The 24,354-nt window shown below is 43.7% G+C and overlaps 5 protein-coding genes across 7 annotated transcripts; all 5 read right to left on the bottom strand.

The window, feature by feature from the left end:
- Positions 1 to 3,286: 3,286 nt before the first annotated feature.
- LOC117854519 (probable folate-biopterin transporter 4) lies at positions 3,287 to 6,070 on the bottom strand. 2 transcript variants are annotated; one of them, XM_034736739.2, is made up of 7 exons: positions 5,911 to 6,070; positions 5,709 to 5,836; positions 5,350 to 5,571; positions 4,843 to 5,280; positions 4,559 to 4,756; positions 3,926 to 4,063; positions 3,287 to 3,819 (listed from the first exon to the last, which is right to left on the bottom strand). In XM_034736739.2, exons 1-7 carry the CDS (start codon positions 6,010 to 6,012, stop codon positions 3,558 to 3,560), a joined length of 1,488 nt encoding a protein of 495 aa, XP_034592630.1. In that variant the 5' UTR covers positions 6,013 to 6,070; the 3' UTR covers positions 3,287 to 3,557. The 2 variants fall into 2 exon arrangements, with proteins under 2 accessions (XP_034592630.1, XP_034592631.1); XM_034736740.2 differs by having other exon boundaries at positions 5,709 to 5,828; positions 5,911 to 6,050.
- An 815-nt stretch (positions 6,071 to 6,885) lies between these two features.
- On the bottom strand, positions 6,886 to 9,162 carry LOC117858276 (transcription factor bHLH149). The gene is made up of 2 exons (XM_034741315.2): positions 9,024 to 9,162; positions 6,886 to 8,207 (listed from the first exon to the last, which is right to left on the bottom strand). The coding sequence occupies exon 2, from the start codon at positions 7,875 to 7,877 to the stop codon at positions 7,317 to 7,319; it is 561 nt and encodes a 186-aa protein (XP_034597206.1). The 5' UTR covers positions 7,878 to 8,207; positions 9,024 to 9,162; the 3' UTR covers positions 6,886 to 7,316.
- Positions 9,163 to 9,172: 10 nt separating this feature from the next.
- Positions 9,173 to 11,711, bottom strand: LOC117858277 (uncharacterized). Of its 2 annotated transcripts, none has more exons than XM_034741316.2 (7): positions 11,503 to 11,711; positions 10,294 to 10,396; positions 10,086 to 10,148; positions 9,925 to 9,972; positions 9,685 to 9,747; positions 9,545 to 9,608; positions 9,173 to 9,412 (listed from the first exon to the last, which is right to left on the bottom strand). In XM_034741316.2, the coding sequence occupies exons 2-7, from the start codon at positions 10,390 to 10,392 to the stop codon at positions 9,372 to 9,374; spliced, it is 378 nt and encodes a 125-aa protein (XP_034597207.1). In that variant the 5' UTR covers positions 10,393 to 10,396; positions 11,503 to 11,711; the 3' UTR covers positions 9,173 to 9,371. The 2 variants fall into 2 exon arrangements, with proteins under 2 accessions (XP_034597207.1, XP_034597208.1); XM_034741317.2 differs by having other exon boundaries at positions 9,694 to 9,747; positions 11,503 to 11,708.
- A 2,375-nt stretch (positions 11,712 to 14,086) lies between these two features.
- On the bottom strand, positions 14,087 to 17,073 carry LOC117858817 (glucan endo-1,3-beta-D-glucosidase). Its single transcript, XM_034741952.2, has 2 exons — positions 14,676 to 17,073; positions 14,087 to 14,590 (listed from the first exon to the last, which is right to left on the bottom strand). Exons 1-2 carry the CDS (start codon positions 14,779 to 14,781, stop codon positions 14,316 to 14,318), a joined length of 381 nt encoding a protein of 126 aa, XP_034597843.1. The 5' UTR covers positions 14,782 to 17,073; the 3' UTR covers positions 14,087 to 14,315.
- A 244-nt stretch (positions 17,074 to 17,317) lies between these two features.
- LOC117858816 (uncharacterized) lies at positions 17,318 to 18,733 on the bottom strand. Its single transcript, XM_034741950.2, has 4 exons — positions 18,498 to 18,733; positions 18,353 to 18,420; positions 18,162 to 18,283; positions 17,318 to 17,994 (listed from the first exon to the last, which is right to left on the bottom strand). Exons 1-4 carry the CDS (start codon positions 18,607 to 18,609, stop codon positions 17,457 to 17,459), a joined length of 840 nt encoding a protein of 279 aa, XP_034597841.1. The 5' UTR covers positions 18,610 to 18,733; the 3' UTR covers positions 17,318 to 17,456.
- Positions 18,734 to 24,354: the final 5,621 nt, after the last annotated feature.

The following is a 24,354-nucleotide window of genomic DNA, read 5'->3' as shown; positions in this document are numbered from 1 at the left end:
CAGACATCCAAGCATATGTAGATACTAAGCTTCTCTAGGAGCAAGACTTCATCGATTGGAGGGCTACCTTCGGCAAGCCTGACCTCTTGAGAACTACACCCACAAGATGGTAATCTTCGCACACTTTATCGAGCGAGGTCTAGCTCTCCCCACATTTGATTTCTTCTGTGGGTTGCTGAGGTACTACAAGTTGGAGCTAGTCCACCTCAACTCCAACTCAATTCTGCACGTAGCCATAGTTGTGCAGTTGTGCGAAGCCTTTCTTGGAATTCAGCCACACTTCCAGCTCTTCCGGAAGTTGTTCAGAGTGAAGCTCCACCCCAAATTGGATCACACCGAAGTAGTCGGGAGGGGGGGACAGGCATTCAACTACAAGAGAAGATCAAAGGCTCGTACTTGGATTATGAGCTGATTGACTCCCACTCGGGCTGGAAGGACAAGTGGCTTTATATTGGAAATCATGACCCATGACTTCCCGAGGTGACCGGCCACCGCCCAGGGTGGAATAACCGGTGGTTGGACGAGCCAACTCATGGGGACAACCTTCAAATTCATGAACTCCTGGAGAAGATCGCTGTACTCAAGTCGCCTCCCCAGGATCTTTTGCGAGCACCCCTCCTACAAAGCCTGCTACACCTGTTTCGCCACCTGCAGCTCCCAACCGACCAAGGACACATCTACAGGATGGAATTCGCAAACAAAAGGTATTCCATGATCATGTTCGTTATGGCTGCTATACCTCTAGTGGTGAACCTCAAAGTGTTCAAGAGGCTTTGATAAATAGTAATTGGAAAAATGCAATGGATGTAGAGTATGATGCATTGATAAAGAATAAAACTTGGCATTTGGTCCCACCAAAGAAAGGTAGCAATATAATAGATTGCAAGTGGATGTTCAAAACTAAGCTAAAGTCAGATGGCAGCCTAGATCGGTATAAAGCTCGATTGGTAGTAAAGGGGTTTAAACAAAGATATGGCATAGATTATGAGGATACCTTTAGTCCAGTTGTGAAGATCTCTACTATCAGAACAATTTTGTCTATTGATGTCTCAAGGGGCTGGAGTCTAAGGCAACTTGATGTTCGAAATGCTTTTCTTCATGGTGTTCTAGAAGAGGAAGTCTATATGAAACAACTCCCAGGCTATGAGAACAAGTCTTTACCAAACTTTGTTTGCAAGTTAGACAAAGCTCTTTATGGCTTGAAACAGGCGCCACGTGCATGGTATGCAAGACTCAGCTCTAAGCTTCTTGATAATGGTTTTAGTTTGTCAAAGGCAGATACATCATTATTTTATTTCAGCAAAAAGGGAGTAACCGTGTTTGTGTTTATGTTGATGACATAATAGTGGCAAGCTGAGTCAAGAAGCAGTTTCGGGTCTATTGCATAGTCTACAGCAAGAGTTTGCCTTAAAAGACTTGGGAGAACTTCACTACTTCTTGGGCATAGAAGTGAACAAGGTGCGTGATGGAATTATTCTTACCCAAGACAAATATGCTTCAGATTTATTAAAGAAGGTAAATATATTTGATTGTAAGCCGGTAACCATTCCCATGTCAACTAGTGAAAAATTATCTGTTGTCGATGGAACTCTGTTGAGCAGTGCATCCTACGCGGTTTAGAAGCATTGTAGGAGCCCTTCAATACTTGAAATTGACTAGACCTGAAATTGCCTTCCCAGTCAATAAAGTATGCCAATATTTACATGCTCCTACCGAAGTTCATTGGGCAGCAGTCAAGAGAATATTGAGGTATTTGAAGCAAGACACAAAGATAGGTCTCAAGATCAGCAGGTCAAACTCTATGTTGGTAAGTGGTTTCTCAGATGTTGATTGGGCAGGATTACTAGATGATAGAAGGTCAACAGGAGGGTTTGCTATATTCTTGGGATTAAATTTAATTTTCTGGAATGCAAGGAAACAATCAACAGTGTCAAGATCAAGCACCGAGGCAGAGTATAAATCAATTGCAAACGCAACAGCAGAAATTATGTGGATCCAACACTACTGAAGGAAATTGGAATACAATGTCCTCCAGCTGCGAAATTATGGTGTGATAATATAGGAGCTAAGTAATTATCTACTAATCCTGTGTTTCATGCTATAACTAAATATATTGAAGTTGATTATCATTTTGTTAGAGAAAGGGTACTAAGAAATTTGTTAGGTGATCAGGTCGCAGATGGGTTTACCAAGACATTGATAGTCAAGTACAATCTCAACCTAGCACGGTTGTGAATGAGGGGGCACGCCCCTCTATAGATTGGACTCATGATATTCCAAAAAATCTAAGTTAGATGCTCTAGAGCTTGCCTAGGTCAGCCTCTGGGTTAGCTGCTATAGCACGGGCTTTTGGTGCGGCCTCAGACTCCAGCTCGACCACAATCACTTCCTCCTCTTCCCAAGCAGCACCCGTAGGAAGTTCCATGTACTCGACTCCACGACTTCGGCTCTGCACGATACGAGGCAAGAATGTTCAGGAATAAACAAACATCCCAAAAACCCTTCTCCTAATTTTTAGAAAGACTAATAGTCATCTCCAAAACATATCTATATATTTCTAATAAATAGAGCTATTTAATTAAAAAATAAAATTATTAGAAGCTTAATTAAGGATCTGTCATATTTTTAAAATAAAAGAAAGCATTTAAAGCCATTTTTAATCTAATAAATAATTTAAAATCCTAATAATGACTTCCAGTACGACCAAAACCACTCTGGACCTCACCAAATCTCAGTATGGTTGCACTCAGAAATGCATATCACGGTGGAAGTGCTGGAACGATAGGATTGACTGGTTAGCAGACATGGAAGTACCCGGTTCATCATGTTTAATTTGTTTACTGCATAATCAGTTAATGCACTTTAGAGATGGTCTACTACATGATTTGATTCCGTCATGATATGCTTTTTAGATCAAAATTTTGTCACATGCCTCATCTACTACTTGATTTGATTCCGTCATAATGCACTTGTGCTTTCATAATGAAAACAAGATAAAATAATCATTGCGATTGCAGAAGGTGATTCTTAGTTATTAGTAGTATATCACGTGTGAGAGGAGACGCCGGCCGGCCACCAAAGCTCTAGGTGGTCGGCATCCCTCTGCTCGAGGGCAGATGGTTGAAATGTACAATGGAACAAGTTCGTGTGTTGTATTCTGGATTCCTAACATGATGGGCTCAATTGGGTCCTTTCCTTTGGAGTACAAGCAGCGATAAGAGAATCGCAATAGATACAATGATCATAGCAAACAAGTGGTTTGGAGTATAGTATATGCACAAGCCACTTTCGGAACAAGCGCTACACAACGCAGCCAATGTTTTCAGATTTATTCGTGAGTTAAGATCATATCCGCCTGTTCTCACTATACATCTATTACATCTATTACACCCTTCTTTCCTCTCATCCTCGTACAAAGCTGTATACATCTTTCAACAAAATTGTCTAGCTTCCAACTACTTCTAATTTCCTTCCTATGATGTGTATGTTCCTCTCACTCTGGTAGACTGGTGTAGAGCGGGAATAAAATAGGTACGGTTAGGCCCACACCCCTCAACCTATGATGTTAGTCCTGTAACTTCTTTTGGAATCAGAAATAGGAACCCAATCGGTAAGAGAGTACCAATCAGCTGTACACCCAAACCCAGAGCAAGATTGTCAAACTGTGCCGTCGAGATGTTCAAAGCTGATGCCAGAACAGCCCCCAGGAATGAACCTAGTGTTGAACCAAGGTTGTTTATGGACATGAAGAGAGCAAACAGCGTGCCCTCGATTCCAGGTGGGCAAAGCTGTCCTGACAGAATCAGGAACGGCATCATCCTGCCAAATGGAAACATTCTTGTCAGAAACTTGCAAATGGTTGATCAAGTGCCATAGTGCTAGTTAGTTTCACAACTAAAAGAAAGGATAACAAGGGGCATAATACTTGAACTGGTTGATTGCATCAGCCAAAGCAGAACCCCAGAGCACCATGTACTTATCACCAATTCCGTATGGAACATGCAACCGTGACACCAAAGCAATGTCCAGTAGGCTAATTATGGCAAGACCGACATGAGCAAACCTGGAGAATTCAACAGCAAATGTTAGAAGTTAACAGCTACGAATAGATGTTTCAAAATTTGTATTGTGGCCAATGACTTCTAAAGAACTGGAGCAATTAATAACAAAGACTATTGAACCTTTATGTGTTTACCAAACTAGCAAAATTGGGCCACAAGGGCCAGAATACTGAGCAAGCTGTGACCAGCTATGGCTTATAGAAGCATAACACAATGGACAAAAAAAGTAGGGTTCATTCAAGTGGGGATAGGGGGTAATCCAACATGCATTCAGTTTAAGGGGCATTTGCGAATATGGAGAAAGCAGACAGGTGGTGGATGGAGGTGCTGAAATATGGGTAACAACTTATTCGAGTACATTAACCACATCTCTGTCAAAAATTGAACTTACAGTCCTTTCAAAAAAAAACAAATGAACTTACAGCAAAGCTACTTTGTCCCATTACCCATATGGATATGATGACTTGAGATAACATTCAGACAAAGAAATAACTTACACAAGAATATTCCTGAGCTGCTTGTGCTTAAAATAGCGGTTGTAGGTATATGTGCCAAGAATTAGACTGAACCATCCAATCACACGTGCAGTCCCAAGAAAGGATGCTTCCAAATGTAGCTCCTCTGTTTGATAATAGAACATGACTGTCGAGATATTTGGAATTATTACATTTGAAAAGAAAAACCACACCATAGGTCTGGATAAAGAAAACAAATTAGTAACTTCGATCAAAGTTAGGTGTACACATTGGAGAGAGTATATAGCAAGAGAGTCTTTGGTTACCGCAGAATGGTTGGCTGCCTAAAAGCTGTGCACAAACTGAAGAAGGCTGATCTCAGAGACAGACATGGCGATGAATTAATTGGGCCATTGTGTTTCTCATTAGCCTCAGCCCGCTTTGACAGTGGTCTGCTTTTATTACTTTTACGAATTTTCTTTCGCCTTCTAGTGCCCTCGTATCCAAGTGCTTCACTAGAGCATTTTTCAGCACCCTGATTGTCTACATACTTATGTTCATCAATGGCACTCTGTAATCCTTTTGGAGAATCCTCAACAAACATGCAGGAAACGAGTTGAAAGAATGGGAGGGCTGAGAAAACAACATATATGGCATGGATTGGGAGATTGGATAGTGCATATCCTCCCAATAAGCTCCCAAAAATCCCACCAACAGCCATGGATGACCAAGACAATGACTGTAAATCACCAGCAAACTGTGGCCTGGAAAGAAAAGTAGTGAGTTTTTGGGTCTCAGTACTCCATCTCCATAGAAGCATGGGAGAAACTTACCCTGCTGATCGAACTGATTCTGCAACCATTGCATCTATAACAACATCTGCCATGGCAGATCCCAGATTCTGTACTACGAGCAAGGCGGTGAGCATGTTGGGTGAGCTCCTCAAAGCCTGTGATAGCCCAAGGATAAGCCAGGGGAGTAGAGAAAGGCAGCTAGAAATGATCAAATAGGGTATACGCTTCCTCTGCTTAATTGGAATGCAGTCTGACAGGATCCTGCAGAAAGCAATTGGATGGCAAAAAGGAGGAGGATTTAGATTTTTCTTTGACAGCAATAACGAGGAAATAAAAAGCATAATGGCAGGTAGTTTGACTAGTAAGAGAGGAGGAAAAGCAACATAAGGTAGATGTACCCATATACAGGTTTGATGCTCCAAGGGAAATATGCAAGGGAGACGAGAAACTGCGATGTGGAGGGCGATAGCTTCATGACGTCCTTCATTTGGTAGGAGACAGCCGTCCAGACAAAAGACCTGAAACCCTAGAATGTTTGAAGGAATAATAAGTAGAACTCAGCCATGGAAGAGATGGAGATCCAAAGGATAGAAATCGGACCTGGATGAAGTAGATGAGGCAGACGAGGCAGAGGAAGGAGGGCCCGAACGCCGCCCCCATCCGGCCCGGCCACCACACCTGTCGATGCTGCTGCACCTGCATCAGCCGGGAGGGGAGGGGTCGAGGGGAGGGGAGGGGAGGGGAGGGGGAGGGAGGAGGAGGAGAGGCAGGCGAGATGAACGAAGAACTGTCTGAGGCGCGGCGCGGGGAATACGGCGCTGACCTTGCTTGCTTTTGCTCTTGACCTCAAGGGGAGATGGGCTTTTGTTGGGCCTTTTTCTTGCCAAGCCCACCCGGCGCCACTACTATATGCCATGAACGATGTCAGTAAGGCAGGTCAGGACAGAGAGGGATTCATTGTTCCTGCAGCTAAAGTTTAAAGTTTTAGTTCGTGTCACATCGAATATTCGGAGTCTAATTAGGAGATTAAATATGAGTTAATTATAAAACTAATTATACAGATGGAGACTAAACGGCGAGATGAATCAAGTCTAATTAATCTATCATTAGCAAATGGTTACGGTAGCAGCACACTGTCAAATCATGGACTAATTAGGCTTAATAGATGAATGTCTCGCCGTTTAGTCTCCGTTTTGTAAATAATCTATGTTTAATACTCTTTATTAATATATAAACATTCAATTCAATTCAATGTGACGTGAAGTTTAGCCACGGACCCCCCTCGTTCAGATGAGGCCACGCTGAGCTCGGCAGTCGCCTGCTCCATATGCAAAACTCATCCAATCCGAATGCCAGCTGCTCTCTCTCTCTCTCTCTCTCTCTCTCTCTCTCTCTCTCTCTCTCCCTCTCTCTCTCAGAATGCAAAGGAAGAGACCCTCCGGAAGGGAATGCAAAGGCCCAGCACAAGAGAGACAATTCCCAACGATACAAATGAGTACCTCAGTACCTCTTATCTTACTACTGATGTTGATGATCAGCGGGTGCCACATGTTGTTAAGTTGTAACACCAGCACGGTAGCACAATAGCAGATGGTAAATAGGTAAGGCAATCCACAGCACAGCAAAAGCAGAGGAGAAGAGCAGCATTCACTTACAAGATGGATCTGGATGGATCATCCATCCATCCATCAGTAATCAACAAGCAAAGAAAGGACACGAATTTACAAATCATGAGCAGCAGCAGCTGCTGCTGCATCAATTCAATTCAGGATTACAAATCATGAGCAGCAGCTGCAGCTGCATCAATTCAGTATCATGCATGGATCATTGATTGGATCATGACCATCCCACCATCGATTTAATCGTCAATGATTACTCACGATTCCAGTAAATAGAGTATAATAATGCAATCACATCAGCTGGTTGCATTGCAGGATGGTATGGTATGGTTGGTGATCAATCTAATCAATCATGTCATGGGGCCAAGCCAAGCCAAGCCCAACCAATCACCTCTCCGCCGCCCCTGCGTCGTCGGACAGCTGCGCCGCCGCCAGCGCGTCGGCGAGCGCGCGCATGGTGCTGACCTGCATCTGCAGCGCCGCCACGTAGTCGACCGCCTCCTCCAGCAGGTCCGGCGCGGGGAGCTTCCGGCAGCCCGGGACGAGGCGGCCCAGCACGCGGAGCCGCTCCTGCACCTTGCCCCTGCCCTCCTCCTCCTGGGAAAAAGAGGCCGCTTTGCTGCTCTTGTTCGGTCGGCGGTGGCGCCGCCGGATCTTGCCGCCCGCCTTGACCAGCACGCGGCGCCGGCTGCAGGCGGCGCCGGCAAGCAGGATGGCGCGGCTCCACCGCGTCTGCCCGCGCGCCGTGAGCGCCAGCGCCGAGTCGGCCGCGGCCTTGACGGCGCGCGGCTGCCCGCCACCCGTGGCGCGGAGCGCGTCCAGCAGGCGCCGCCCGTAGATCTTGTGCTGCGTGCCGCTGCGCCACTTGCTGGCCTGCTGCGGAGGAGGCGGCGGCGGCTTATTGCCACTGGAAGAGGACGACGGCGGCGAAGAAGAGGAGGAGATCATAGCCCCTGACGACCTTGTCCCTATTTCCGAACAAGACGGAGAAAGGGGAATTGAGGAAGGAGTTGTGGGCGTGGGGGGAAAGGAAAGGGGAAGAGGATGGTGGTGGTGGTGGGAGGAAGAAGAAGATTATTGGGTTGGGGACTCGGGTGGGTGCGCTGCGCTTGTCCTGCCGCCCGCCTTCTTGTCCTGCCGCCCGCCTTCTTCTATTTGCTTTTGCTGAGCTGATGGAAAGAGTAGTGGTGGTAGTGGAAGCGGGTTTGCTTCCTCCTCTTTTTCTAGTTTTGTTGGTTGTTGCCTGTCTTCTTTACAACACAGCACGGCTTTGCCCTCCTGCTCAGTTTTCTTTTATCAGCTATCATGTTTGCAATACCATTCAAAATTAGTATCAACTAAATGCACCACCAAAATCATGTCTTGGCTTACAAACAAACTTTAGACATTGCATATCATGAGAATGATTACTAGAGTTAGTTCATCATCATGGATGGATGGGTATACAATTATACATACATAGAATAATACAATAGAATAGATGCAATTAATTGTTGCTAATTCCTTTGTCAACATATATAATGGATAGGGTGGCGAGTGGAGAAATTGATTTTATTATTATATATAGTGCTGCTGACGCTGCTGGGGTGGCGTGGGATGGAGATGGAGACATGTCAACACGCATCATATGGATCCCATTTCAAAAAAAATAATGGATGGCAGGGCAAATGGGATGGGCCGCCGATTCCTTCCCTTCAATAGCATTGCATTGCATGCCGCATTTTCCTATCATCACCATCATCATTTAGTATTAGTAGCATCAGCCAGCCAGCTAGCTTTGCTTAGCACTTTAGCAGTAGCAGTCTGCGTGGCTTGCATTCAATCATTAGCACAACTGATCGATCAGCTTTGCGCCAAATGCAAGCCTAATCTGATTGAGTTAATCATTTCAGAAGAAGATCGAGCTGTCTAAACCCTTACTATATATATCCTAGCTTAATGCGTACTGTAATTGACAAGAGGCTGACTGTGTTGTACATGTACTCTACTACTGGTTTATTCCATGTCCAAGAAATCTAGCATGATTGTCGCCTTGTCCAAAAGGTGAGGATTCAAAGCTGAAGAGGGGAGGTCAAGAGTTGATCAGAAACTGACAAGGACAAGGGGAGGAGAGCCCCATCAGGCACATGGATCATCCGATCGGAGCACCAACGTGCCATGTCGCGCATGACAGAGAAATTGACATCCCTCTCAGCTGAGTCTCTTCATCAGCAAGCAGGCCGTTGACTGACAAATACACAGTATGTAGAACTGACATATATTTATCCAAAAATAAATACTCCATGTATTTATGCAGGAATATCAAATATTTGGTTCAACTAATTAACCTACTAGTATGGAAACAGTACCACAACACTTGATGATCAGGATTTTTCTTATCAATCAATATTCAATTCACGCAATGTTCTCCAACAACTTAACACAGCACGATTCCAGGCTACTTCAGTTGATGTTCATATCTTCAGCACCAGCACCGTCTCCATCTGCAAGCACGAATGTCACAACAATTCAGACAACAACTAAAGCCCAGCCTCATTTGCTACTTAGCTTAGCTCAGCTTTGCTTTCCTTGTACACATGGACTGGAATCAAAGGCATCGCCAACAAAGTGCATACCCTCGTTTTCTGACGAAGTGTAAATGGAGCGCCTTGAACGTTGCTGCTGCTGTTGGCGTGTTGGCTGAAACAAACCAGAACAAGATAGAGCAACAATGTAATGTCACGTGCAGCAATGTGTTATTAGATGGAGCCACTACCAGTGATACCTGCAGCTTTGGCCTAAGTGCCTCCAGCGGCCCTTTGGGTTTGGCAACACCTTGCTGTTGTACACAACCAAGTGTTATATCAGAATTTAAACCAATGGATTTGGGAACTCAAGTATGCACTACATTAGATGTACTGAGCCCCCCCCCCCCCCCCCCACCCCACCCCCCACCCCACCCCCAAAAAAAAAAGAACAAAGAACAAAGAACAAAGAAAAAGAGTAACAATAATACCTTTCCCAGAGCCCAGTCAGCAGAATCAAAGTAGGCCCGCTCATGATCCTACAATTACACAGAACAATTCAGTTACTGATCACAGCAGTTTCCTTTATGTGAATGCTATCTGGTCCGTGCTATTTTATTTTGGGATAAAGTGAACAAATTCAGAAAGGAACCTTCGAGATGAGTGGTGGCTTTTTGGGCATTAGTCCTCCAAACTTCTTCTTGATTGCTTCCTCCTGCCCACAGGAAAACATTATTATGTTGTACAACCTCTTGTGCCGCCTTTAAAGCAGCATCGCCGGTTATTCCATCACAAAAGGAGTGCAGAATGCCATTTAAATGACTGTATAATATCCAGAACTAGTGCACAAAATAAATAACCTGTTGCTGAGCTGACGGCATAGAATTGTCTTCAGTTTGATCCATAGGTTCAGGATTTCCATCAAGAGCAGCAGCAGTGGAGTCCTTCATCTCCGACATGATGCTAAAAGCAAAAAAAATTGCTGGTGTCATTATGCCAACTGTCACATAATCAAAGCATCTCAATAAAGCTGATGGAGGCAACAATTTTACAGTGTCAATGCAGTATGGCTTATAACAGAAAGGCAACACATTGAAAAAAGAAAGTGCTTTCTGAAGAGGTGAGGCAATACATTCTTTTGGCTACGGACGTATTACTCCACCGCCTAATAGTTTTTTTGGTTTGTTCCCATCCATATACATTTTAATTGATGCATTGGTTGAAGCATTACTCGGTTTAGTGTTTCTCGAATGTCGTGTTATGGCTTCCCTATCCTATGGGTACTGAACAAAGGTCAGATCTTCCTGATTCGAGCTATATATCCCCTCAATTTGTTTCACTTGTTAGGTGGATTAATTATTAAGAATCCCATGCTCATGGCATCACTAGGTTATAAACCTAACATACTTGAGGAGTTGTGTGATGTTCATCAGCTAGTGCATAGAACACACAAGAGAAAATGCCCCAGCATGGTTTTAAGCTTCAACCGGCGGTATAGCTTCTTGGTTCGTGTGGGCTTAAAAACAAGGAGCCATTGCACAACCGGTTTTATAGCTTCTTGAATCTTGACATGGATGTGAAGTCAACACGAAGGTGGCATGAAAAAGAAGCACAAGCTTCAAGTGCTTGCAGAATCTGGAACCTGAGAGAGGCTCCATCCAAAGAGATTCATACTCCATGAATTAGCTAGAGCCGTTAACAATAACGACGGCCTCCAATTGTACATGTAGAAATTAAACAATACAACCAGTACTGGAGTAGATATAGAATCTTAAAGAAGAATTCATCTCCATCGAAACGAACGGTTCGGTGCGGTCTCCACTCTCCACAACGCGAAATCGTTCTCTGCTGATACGATCAGATCAGTAGGTGAGATGAGGGAAGGGGGCAGGCATGGTGGTTCTTTTTAAACCAAAGAAATTCCCCAAAATAAGCTGCAATCGAAGATTTTGAGCTTAGGGCTCAAGTCGTCACACAGCTAGCTAGCCCAGAAAGAAAAGACATCACACTCGCATCATCCATGGAAGCAAGCAAGCTAGCAAGCAGGCAGAGATTCAAGATTTGCTTACCAGCAAAAGAAGAGAGGTGCGACGGATGGATCTCCTCTCCTCTCCTCCGGTGATCGAACAGCAGCACGGCAGCCGGGCAGCTGGGCAGGTCACAGCACAGCACAGGGGGAAGCAAGGAGCGAGGCCGAGGGAATTGAGGAAGAGAAGGAAGGAAAGAAAGGGAAATCGACTCGGTCCGGATCTGGATCAAGGTCGGAGAGCGTGTGGGGCCTGCCATCGCCATCTCGGACATTAACTACCGCGCGCGCGGCCGGCCGTGGCAGCAATACGAGGTATGGCCCAGGTGTCATTTTCACATAAGCATGAATTTGGTATGTTTGGCTTGGTAGCAATCCAAACATCAACGCTTTTGCCAAATTTTGGCTTTGCCCTTACCTTGGCTGTGGACAAAATGATCATCTCAAACATGCCTGGACAACTACGGTACAGTGTAGTATCTGAACATATACAAACTTGGTTGTGTGTAATACTTGTAGATGCAATGACCCTCTTTAGTTGAGTGCATGAGTGACTTCACTGATCCGGCACGTGAGAGATGGACCCATAAGTGGGCTGAAGTAGACACAACATACAACCAAACTCTTCTTCGTAAAATTATATACACTCACCGAACTCTATATGTATTTAATTCGGACATGCTTGGCCCTTCAACCTTTTAGCTAATAGTTTTTAGACTAAATTTGCGAAATATTTGAATGTTTTTAGGTACCTTCCATATTTGAACTCCAAGCTCTTCTCCAATTTAGACAACTATATTGTTAGAGCCCGAGGTTTGAGATTTAGAGATCTAGTCTGGTGTCAAGGCTGGTTTTAGAAGAGACCCCGTATATTGTGGAGGATAGTGTGTGTGATCCGCCAAAGAGTAGGTAGGAGGTCATGAAAATCAAGATGCTAGGAGTAGACAATATAATACGACATACAATGACACACTAGTTGGGCTTAGGAGAAAGTAAGAGTTTTTCTTTTGAAATGGATAGTACTATATTTGTAACATCCCGATTTCTAGGATCATTTAAAAAGAGTAAAGTGCATTACAAAGCTCTTTTTGAAAGGCTATCCGGCCGCTTAATCACTTGCATTATGCGATGCTTTAGGCCTAAGGACTAAAACATCCTTGCTACTCTTTGTATTTAAATTCTAAACTCTAAACGATATGCATTTAATCACTCTTTGTAGGGTCAGGATTTGTTGAGCACCATGCTCAATCTTGCTATATTCATAATTTTCCACCTGAAGACAATGGTGAATCATATGATGCTAAGAGTACATTTGCGTTTAAGGTTGCTTGTGCCAAATGAGCCTACTTTGTTATTTCTTGTTGGTTCTCCTGTGGAGGTAAGGTCGAATGGAGTATATATTTAAGTGAAAAGTCCAATTTTCATCTTCATATAGCATAAGTATGATTTTCAACTAACAACTACAAAACCAGACATGGAGGGCCATTCAACTGTCAAAACCGGGTAAATTTGACCCTTTGGATGGCTTCTGATTTTGCATTTTATAGAAATTCAAAAAGTTTAGATTTAGTTAAAAAATTTATAACTAATTCATTTCAAATTAGAAAAAAATTAAATTGGTGCTATTTTTTTTAATATGTAACCTAGCTATTGGTGTTCTATTTGACATTATTTGAATCTTAGTTGGTCATGTTCCTTGTGTTTTATTATGAGCAATAAAACACTAGGAATGGTAAAAAAAATATGATGTAAACAACTACAAATAGAGTACCAACAGATAGCGTACATTTTTAGAAAACTTTTGGTACCAACTTCATATTTTTTGGATTTGAAATGAATTAGTTATATTTTTTATTAAATAAAAACTTTTTAAATTTCTAGAAGATGCAAAACGACCCTCAAAATCACCAAAGTGCCAAATTTGCCCGGTTTGGACAGTTGGATGTCTGGTTTTGTTGTTGTGTGTTGAAATAAGACTTCTACTATTACTGGAGGGTGAGAATATGACTTTTCCCTATATTTAATCCTCTTAATATCATTTTATGATAAATATGTGTATCAACTACCGATACAAGGAGTGATACGTGAGCATCACGATTCGTGAAAGGGACCATTGCATCAACAAATTCTGGGTCTCCAACTTTATGCGTCCTTTTACAAAAAACTATTTGAAATCCTCAAATGACATCACCGCGTAAAAGCTTTTGAGGTGTGTGGTTGTTTTATAGAGTGCATCAAAGCCATATCTATGTAAGGTTTTATCCATTCAGCAATGGTACAAGGATGCAACATGTTCTCACAATTTCCGACTAGTATTCATCTAAACGTGAAAATGGTAAACATAGAATATGCACGTACTTCTTCCATCCTAAATTGTAGGTTGTTTTGGTATTTATAGGTTTATAGATTTTGTTATGCACCTATACATACACTACATCTAGATACATGCAAGATCAATGCCAAAACTATCCGCCCCTACTCATGGCCCGCGCTCTTGTGCCCCTACTCATGGCCCGCGCTCTTGTGCCGCTACCATCTAAACGCTAAATGGAGGGTGATTAACTGTTTAGCATTTAGGGAAACATTGTTTCCTACTGCATTTCTTGCCTCATAAACATGCCAAACAGTAAATGTGAAATGCTATGGCTTCAGCATCCTTCAATTCTCTTCATCGAAGAAATCAATCGATCCATCTCTCCAAACATATACTGTAGTATATATACTTACGAACCGGTGGCCATCTCTCCACGATCTCAACTGCAGCACAGACGCACGGTTTCAATTTAGCTTTAGCTAGCTACTACAGACTAGAAGAGTAAGTAGGACACTCCATTCCATTCCATTCCATGCAGCAGGTCAGTAGTAGGTGCAGGATCCATAGCTGGGATCGGACTGCACGACGAGTGCCGAGTTGTTGAAGTAGCAGTTCCAGGGGTGCCTGCCATTGGCGGCGTAGTAGAGGTTCATGGCGACGGCAGCGCGCGACACGAGGTTGTCCGGGTAGTAGCAGGGCCCGCCCTTCTGGATGACGGCGCAGCTCACCTGAGAGCACGCGTAGTTGAGGTTCAGAGACAGGATGTCGTTGGAGGCGGAGGGCTTGGCCACGCACCACGTCTTCTTCTGCGCCTCGACTGCAACATTATATTTACCGGGTTCAGAAATCATGCATCGATCCATCACCAAGATATTTAGGCAGGCAATGGCATTTGCAGTTACCTGATGAGGAGGAGGTGAAGCTGAGGAGCACAAGCCCGACCAGAGTCAGAGACACGAGCAGCAGCGACGCCGATGGCTGAGCTCCCCTGCCGCCTCTGATGCCCATCTTAGTAGCTGGAGGCTGGAGCTGTGGAGGGAGAATGAATGGAGGAGACAGATCGATCAGACGGGGCGCTCTGCCTACAGCTAGCTTCTCCCGTTCCTCCTTTATTTATAAAGACAAGAAGATGACTTTGCTTGCACTTTGCATTGCTTGCTGGATGCTCATGCTGCATGCATGTGACCCCAATCGAATCCACAAACACGGGTCTCTGCCTTGCGCCCAAGGCAACCTGCCATGTGCTTCTGCTTCCCTTCAGCTCAATTCCCTACCATTTTTTTTTTTGAAATAATTCCCTATCAAATTTTGTTCTGCTCTGGCATCTCTCTCTCAGACTCCTACTGCATTGACCAACACCTACTGCTTTCCTTCCTCCGTCCCACTCCCCAGTCTTTGTGATGTACTATGCTACTACTGACAAACAGGTTATTGAAAAAAGGGAAAGCAGTCAAGCACTGCTCCTCCTGTCAGTCCATGATTCTTCCAAATGTGAGTTTACTGTCCTACTTTCTATATGCCCAGCAGAGAGCAGAGCAGAGTTCTTCCACATGCGTTCATTTACTGATGGCTCTACAAGCACAAATATACTCCATACTAGAACAAAGGCGTGAGATGATTACCAAATGATGCATGCGTTATTCCACCCATGTGGGTCTGCCTGGGTTCCGTAACCACCAATGAAGATGAGGTAGATCCACAATTGCACCTAAAAGATGTTCAACATACCTTGCTTTGTTCCTTCTTCTTGTCTTTACGCCTTTGCTCCTGCTCTTATTCCCATCCACATTTTTCCCTTGCCCTGCGAAACTAATTCTGCCCACTTTGCATCGAAAGATTGAAGTGGTTTCAGCCAGATACATATATTCTCAACATTTGGGAACCTTGCCTCTGCAAGAAAGAAAAAGTGGCTTATACACAAACCTCACCAACCAAAATCTGTAGAGACAACACATGAGAGAGAAATCTTCCATGACACACAATACTTCTCAACTGAAGCCATGCCACAAGCAACCAACACCAAACACATGATGCCCTGTCCTGTATATGTCTACCTTGCTATTTTCATTATATGTGGGTTGCTTCTCACAGAAATATTCATTAGCTAGCATAGACAATATAATAATAGCTAGTCTCAGGCTCTCTCTCCACAGTCCACACACAAACAGTCAGTACAAGCAATTCCTAGATTCCTATACGCCAGGTAGCTTGAGTTCAGTGCTATCTCCACCTGGATTAAGGTAAAATTAGACAAAAGAAACTCACTGTTAGATGCCGTTACAAGACAGAGTGCATGCTTTGCCGAAATAACAACCTTACCTGGTGAAAAAGATATCCATACATTGGAGATGCCCTAAGGAGTACTTTCTTAAGCCACACTGATGTCAGTACTGCTTCTATTATGCTAGCATACAAATTAAGAGACATGCAAAGCAGTAACTAGATTGACCCTATCGATCTGCCCTCTGTCATCAGATCGTCCGTACGCACTTCGTGCCATTCATTTAGTCTTGCAATGCTGATACCATTACAAAAGCAGAATGCAACCTAACAGATTAACTTGCAATTTACACAATTATGTAATTAGGATACCATGGCATTACTCTCATTCAGAATGGATGGCAAAGCTTCAAGGGTGCTGGATGCAATTTTTTTTTAAATCAATGAATATAGACATCTTATGCATGCTACTGTGTAAGACTGTACATTTAAGAAATAAACACCTTCCACTAGGTTAACACCCAAACATCATACACAGTCTGTCTGTGACATACATGCATTCAATTTTCATGACAAATCGAGTGTATCAGTGTTGTAAGACTTCTCTTCTATTAATGCAATTATACATAGCTCTTTTGCATGTTCATGTAGAAACAGACAAATAAGGTGATTCTTCTGTATAACCCCTTCTGCATATGCTGATGAGATAAATGTAGAATTCACCACAGTTAAAAAAGACTCCTTTTATTAAAAAAAAGTCCAAGCAATTAAAAGATTAACATAAAGGTATAATTGTCTCAGGTTTGCCTAATACACATGGATTTGGAAACTATAATAACTTATACAAGCATGAACATTCCGCAACCTTGAACACAGATTTCCATCCATGAGTTTTCACATGGAAAAACGTGAAAAGAATATCAAGGGCAGCTAAACTCACTTGGATGGATATTCAATTTTCCATCTTCCAGTGACCCAAACATCATGTGTGTGCATATTTTCTCAACTGGTTCACTTTAAGGACATCTTTGCCACTTTCTCCATGTACACCAAATTGTTTTCCTTTTCTTTTTGGCTTGTGGAAAAAAGGCAGGTAAAGGATAACAGCACTATAAGTAAACAGCAACAATATTGAGTTATTTACTGGCAGAATACTTTCATAATTAGTCATATAGCCTATGGAAAAGCTCGCACATACTTTCAAGGAACACAACGCGATGTAATCATGTTAGTAAATATACTAGTGCATTCACATATACAAGGTGCTCTCCTTGTGTGCACGTGGGAGACAAGATAATACATACAGGAAAGCAACGACAACGACTTGTATGGTAGGCAGGCAAAACAAGCTCCTACCACCATTCTTCAATTCAATGAGAGGATTTCACACTTCTCGCTAAGGCAGGGCAAGTTTCGGTTACATGAGGATCAGAAGAGGGAGGGCAACCGCATCTATCGGTTGCTCACTCGCTAAACACAAGCAATACAACATCTGGCAGTGAAGCCCCAAATACCTGGGCCAGGGCCAGCTTCTGCCTCTTGTTCAGCCTAGAAAATTCTTGGCCCCTGCGGGTGTCACCATTCAATAGCTTGCGCCCGTCGTCTACTGCTTTCCTTCTCAGGGAGCACAGCTGCGCTGACGCTTCAGCCGTAACAGCGCCATCAGCTTCGGTTTCTGCCTCATCTGCTCCCCAGTCCAACTCATCATCCTCAGTCATGCCCTTTGAGGCCTCACCATGGGCTTCACTGCTTCCATCTTTGGTGGGCGCACAGTCCGCGTCGCTGCTCCCACCCCACCATTTCATAGTTCCACAGGACAAGCCAGATGATGGGAATCCGTACTTAAAATCATCCATGTAGCTAGGAATGGCTTTGGCTTGGCTACCATGGGCCAAGCTTGGTGACATATTCTGGTTACCTGCTGGGGGTGAAACCGAAACTTGCCCTGCCTTAGAACTGCCCTGTTGAGATTTCGCCGCTCCTTGGGAAGTGGTTGATGACCTATTAGCATGCCCAATCCAATCCAAGTGTCAAACGAATGATGCAATTTGTTTCTTCAGCATAACATATCATCATATGATCCAGTCCAATAAGTCAACTGCATGAACCTACTTAAGCTTTGCAGGAGCAATAAGTAAGAGGATTGAAAAGGAGAGAGCTTTACTAACACAATTGGTGAAGCAGATGAGTTGGAAGCCTTTTGTTTTGCAATTTTTGACAACTCAGGAAGTTCCTTGGCTTTCTCTCTTTCAGGACCTTTTGTGTCGTCACCAGTTTTCGCAGAAACAAGCTGCACGCAGTATGTTTGAGAAATAGAGAATGTCAAATTGAGAGCTTGTGGTATGACGAAATTTGTTACCTTTCGATATGGCCACCTAACAATCCCGTGGGTGCGGCATATCCTCTTCAAGACACTGGTGCCGACTCCTGCAGGCGGATGAGGCAGCAGGGGTGAATCGGGCATGGAATGATGGAATGGAAGCAGCGCGCGGGAGCATACATACCGAGGATGGAGGCCGCCTCGGCGATGGGGAGGGAGAAGAGCTTGGAGATCTCCTCGTAGGACAGCGAGACCCTGGTGGGCTTGGGCTGCTGCGCCTGGGCATCGGAAGCCATCCCGCCCGACCTCTGCTCTGCGGTGATTTGAAGCGGCGAATCGAAAAGGAGGCGGCGGCGGAGGAGGAGGACGGCGGCGGCACGGATCCGACCAGCCCGGTGGTGGTCTCTGGTTTGGTTTCCCTTCTTCATTCCATCAATCTGGCTGGCCTTCGTTGGTGGGCCTCATCACTCCAACTGGGCCATGAATGGGCCAGGCTCAGAGCTAAATGACCCATGCATGACGTCGTCGTTGGTGGGCCTCGTCACTCCAACTGGGCCAGGCTCAGAGCTCAATGACCCATGCATGACGTCGATCGAGCGATCCGGCGGTCAGAGTCGTGTATCCTGCTACTCTGGTGTTGCACTTAGTAATCCATCCATCTATTCTAAATATATGACGACATTACTAGGTAGGTTTTATTGAAGTTTAATGAGTGGATTTGTGGTGGATTTGGAATTGGAAGGAGAGAGGAACAATAGCCATGAAAAAGTGGCAATGGGAAACTTTGGATCGATGCTTTGGATCCTGAGAAGTACTCCATCTTTATCTCTTTCCCGTTTTTACATTTGTCCCTATCTCTCAATATATTTACAACTTACACCAGCACTCCCCCTCAAGATGGGGCAAAGATATCATATAGACCCATCTTGCTACCAAATAAAGAAAAAGTCTTTTCAGACAACCCTTTGGTCAAAATATCAGCCACCTAGCTAGTTGATTTTACGTAAAATAGGCAGATAATTCCTCTATCTAACTTCTCCTTAATAAAGTGACGATCGATCTCAATATGCTTGGTTCTATCATGATAGCTATATCAATAGTTGCTTTGTTGTCACAATATAGCATGAAGGGTCCACTCTCAAACAATCTCAGTTCAGTTAGAAGAATCTACAGCCACAACAGCTCACACATACCATGAGCCATAGCACGAAACTCTACCTCGGCCATAGACTGTGCTACAACACTTTGCTTTTTACTTCGTCATGCAATTAGATTACCTCCGATGAAGGTACAATACCTAGAAAGTTGATCTTCTATCATCCAAAGAACAAGCCCAATCAGCATCAGTATAGCATTCAATTTGCAGGCTTCCTTGTTTAGTGTATAAAAGACCCCTCCCTGAGCTACTCTTAAGATACCTCAAAATGCGATAGACAACATCCATATGAGATGACCTGGGATCATGCATAAACTCACACTTACTACAAAGGCAATATCAGGTCAAGTGTGAGAGAGAGATATATAAGTCTTCCAACCAGTCTCTGATAATATTGTTTATCCACTGGAGTACCAACATCTTTACTTAAACGATGATTTTGCTCAATAGGTGTGGCTGTAGGACAACATCCAGGCATTCCAGTTTCCTCTAGTTTCTTTGAGATAGAAACATCCCCTTTGGTCCATGGGAGATTTCAATGCCAAGAAAATATTTCAATTGCCCAAATCCTTTACTTCAAACTCTTCAGCAAGATATTTCTTCAAATCGACAATCTCAGCAATGTCATCTCCAGTAATCACAATATCATCCACATGCACTATTAGAATTGCTACCTTACTTGTAGCATGTTTAAATAATAGTGTGTGATCAGCATTACTTTGGATATAGCCTCTTTTGAGCATTGATTGCCTAAAGCGATCAAACCAAGCTCTAGGGGATTGCTTCAATCCATATATAGACCGATGTAAATGAAGCACTTTCCCATTTGTTTGACTTGTTTCAAAGTCGGGTGGTATGTGCATATATACTTATTCATGAAGGTCACCATGAAGGAAAGTATTTTTAACATCCATATGATATATATCCCAATCCAAGTTGACAGCAGAAGATATGAGCGTTCTTACCAAATTCATCTTAGCAACAGGTGTAAAGGTCTCATCATAATCAATCCTCTAAGTTTGGGTGTATCCTTTTGCCACAAGACGGGCTTTGTATCTATCAACCTCCTTCAGGAGTATGTTTAATGGTGAAAACCTACTTGCACCCAATAGGTTGCTTACCTTGCGGTAGATTCACAAGCTCCCAAGTTCTATTCTTCTCTAAAACTCTCATCTCTTCAAGTATTGCCTCCTTCCACTTAGGATTCTCTTTAGCTAATTTCTAGTTAGTGGGTATGGATATAGAATCTAGAGAGGCAACAAAGCTCGGAAAGGATGGGCTGCAACTCTCATAAGAAATGAAATTGGAAATGCCATGTTTGTAACCAACACAATCTTTAAGATGTGCTGAAATATTGGAAGATCTAGTTGGTTTTCTTAGGGCTATAGGTTGATCAATTTCAGAAGGAAGCTGAGTAGACAATTGATTATCTCCTTGCTCTAAAATGCTAGATGGAGCATTAGGACTAAGAGAGTGTGAGTTGATACCTGGGTCCTCATGCATAAGAGACTCTTTATTTTGAGAAGGCAAAGTACTCTGTATATCTTCATGGCAAGAATTATTACCCCCACTCTCACTATCGTTATTAATTTCCTCCCCCTAACTATGAACCGAATTATCCCCATAGGAACCAACTGAAGGAGGAACAAGAACAGAGCCCATATGAATACCTCCACTGTTACTCTCCCCCTCTTGTTGCCCTTCAGGTGGAGAAAGAGTAATTCCAGTATCATTGGTTGGCTCATAATAAGGTTCATATGCACGAAATGTCACATCCATACTTACGAAGAAACGATGTTCAGATGGACACCAACAACGATAACCTTTTTGAGTAGGAGAGTAACCAACAAACATGCATTTAACAGCATGGGGGTCAAGTTTTCTAACATCATTTCTGTAGTCATGAACAAAGCAAACACATCCAAAGACCTTCGGAGCAACAACAAATTCATTCAAATTCAAAAGTAACTCAGCAGGAGATTTATTATCAAGAACTCGAAGAGGCATGAGATTAATTAAATATGTTGCAGTCTACACTGCTTCCCCCAAAGAAACTTAGGAACATTCATTGTAAACATAAGAGAACAAGAAACCTCAAGTAAATGTTTATTTTTCCATTCAGCAACACTGTTTTGCTCTGGAGTGTTAACATATGTTGTTTGATGTTCAATACCATTAGAAACAAGAAACTATTCAAACTCCTGGTTAACGTACTCCGTACCATTATCTGAGCATAAGACCTTAATGGTGTTGCCAAACTTATTTTTATTAAGGGCATACAAATCTTTGAAAATAGCAAAAACATCACTTTTGTGTTTCAACAGATAAATCTAAGTATACCTACTAAAGCCATCAATAAAAGTCACAAACTATCTATATCCAGAAATGGAGTGCACCTCACATGGTGTCGATGCGAAATCTGGTTGACTAGTAAATATTGTAGTTTTACCGTGCGTTAGATCGGATATGGCCTAGCACACAATGACACAGGATATAAACTAGTTCGAAAAATGGGCCCTACGTCCAGTTGGGGTCAGTCGGTTGACTATATTCTTGCAGTGGGGGTACAAACGAGAGAGGGATGAGAGGGGGTGTCCGAGACCTGGTCGTGCTCTCGTCTGAGTGGGAGAGAGTGACCGAGGGCTCAGACGTGCGCTATGGAGTGAGTAGAAGCGTCTATCTATAGAACCTCCCTCCAGACGGGAGGGCTCGTTCCCTTTTATAGTACAAGGAGACGGCCTTACAAGTTAGAGAGAGAGAGAGTGCGGGCGCTTCCTAGTCTTGTCGAGGCCCACGTCGTCGGGTACGGTATGGCTGCCGTCCTCGGTCCCTGTTCATCTTGTCAGGCCACTCCGTTGTAGCGGGTAGGTTGCGGCGGCACTGTGCGGGGCGTGCGCAGGGCATGGTGCGATACGATTCCTTGTACGGTAGTTGACCTGGGCGCTTCCTCTTATCTGTTCCACCTGCTTCTTGGGCACACACCGAGCGGGCGTCCCCAGTCGATTGTCCCAGTCGGCCCCGGTCGTGCCGGTCGGGGGGAGTGGTGTGGTTGGAACGGCGCATCCCCGGTCAGGGGAACTCGATCGGGGTCAGACTGTGGTCCCATCCCCGACTGGACCCTTCTAGTTGGGGCGCCGACCAGGCCTCCTAGTCGGAGGAGCCAATCGGTGGTCGGATCTTAGTCTCGGCCTGCGTTGCGTTGCTGGGTCGGCCCAGGTACGCGTCATCGCTGCACCTCTTGCTGGGCCAAGTGCTGCAGGAAGGAGGTCCTATTGGGGACCCCGGGTCTATGGACCCGTCACATGGTCCCCAAACATCAGAATGAATCACATCAAACGGTTGATTGCTTCTTAGACCCAAACTAGGATAGGGAACCCTTGTATGTTGAGCAAACTTACATGCATCACATATAAGAGATTACCTAGGACATGCATTAAAAAGTGAAGGATAACTACAAGACATAGCAACAAAAGAGGGGTGTCCAAGCCTGCAATGAAGTAATAATAATTCTTGACATGGAGACATCTTGGATGCAAAAGCAACTTCATCACTCCCTTCATCAAGATAATAGAGTCCACTATGCACGGTCCCAGTCCCAAGAATTCTCCCTATCCCTAGCTCTTGAAAAGCACAATGAGAAGGATCAAACCAACCTCTACAATTGAGGGATTTTGTGATAGAGCTAACTGATAGTAAGTTAATAGGGAAATCAGTAACGTGCAGGAATTGAAAAGATTGGATGCTCCTGTCATGTGGTTAGTAGCTCTAGAATCAATAATCCAAGGTTTATGTGTGTAGGCTTGAACAGGTTTTATACCTTGGGAAGTAGCATGGTAACTGAAACTAGTAGAGGAACCTTGAGTGGAAGATGGACCTTCAGAGAGCTTGATCTTGGAGTTGTATTTCTCAAGAGCTTGAGCATCTGCCACTGGAAGCTCCTTTTCAGATGCAGTATGATTGGCTCGATTCCAGTGAGCACCTCGAACTCCCCCTGGTTGAGATTTCCCCCCTTTTTTCCACCTAGGTTGAAAACCATGTAGCTTAAAACACTTCTCTATAGTATGCCTCTTATCACCACAATGATCACAAATCACCTTGCTAGGTGGAAAACCATGCAGTTTAAGGCATCTCTCTATGGTGTGCCCCTTATCACCACAATGATCACAAATCACCTTGTTTCTTTCTTGGTCCCCTCAGGAAATAGATGTGTTGCTCTTCTTTATAGATAAGGCAGCACTAGCATCAACTGCTTTATAATCATCCACTTTGGGATATGATAGTCGGGTTTCCTCTTCTATGATGCTAGAAATTATTTCATCAAGAGTAGGCCATTCAGACTTAGAGAAGATAAGCCGCTGACGGAGGTCAAATTCTTGATTCAAACCATCAAGAAAAAGTTTGCTCACAAATGATTGAAACCATGTATGATGAATAGTCATGTCCTTCGGATCAACAGGTTCAAATGGATGATAATAATGTAATTCTCTATATAGTCTTTTCAATTCACTAGCATACTCGGTCACTGATTTTGTGCCTTGCTTCAAATGCAACAACTTATGCATAATACGAGCAGCCTGCATCTTGTTAGATTTACCTGCAAATTGATTTTGTAGAGCACCCCACACTTCAACTACAGTAGCCATAGTTTCGATTTGCTCTCTGACTATTGGTTCCATACTACCCAACAGCCGCACAAGCTCTCTATCATTGATCTGTTTAGTCTGAGCATCCATTTCACCCTCAAACATCACCTTCATGAGGGACCCATAACCTCTCATATCCATGAGAGCTCAAAATTAACCGTAGAACCACCCAAATCGATGAAAACGGAAAGGAATCCATACCATATTGAAGTTTAATGAGTGGATTTGTGGTGGATTTGGAA

This window comes from Setaria viridis, chromosome 5, assembly GCF_005286985.2.
Source record: "Setaria viridis chromosome 5, Setaria_viridis_v4.0, whole genome shotgun sequence".
Classification (NCBI taxonomy): domain Eukaryota; kingdom Viridiplantae; phylum Streptophyta; class Magnoliopsida; order Poales; family Poaceae; genus Setaria; species Setaria viridis.
Note: the sequence above shows the minus strand (reverse complement) of the source record. Positions and strands in the feature narration are given on the sequence as shown.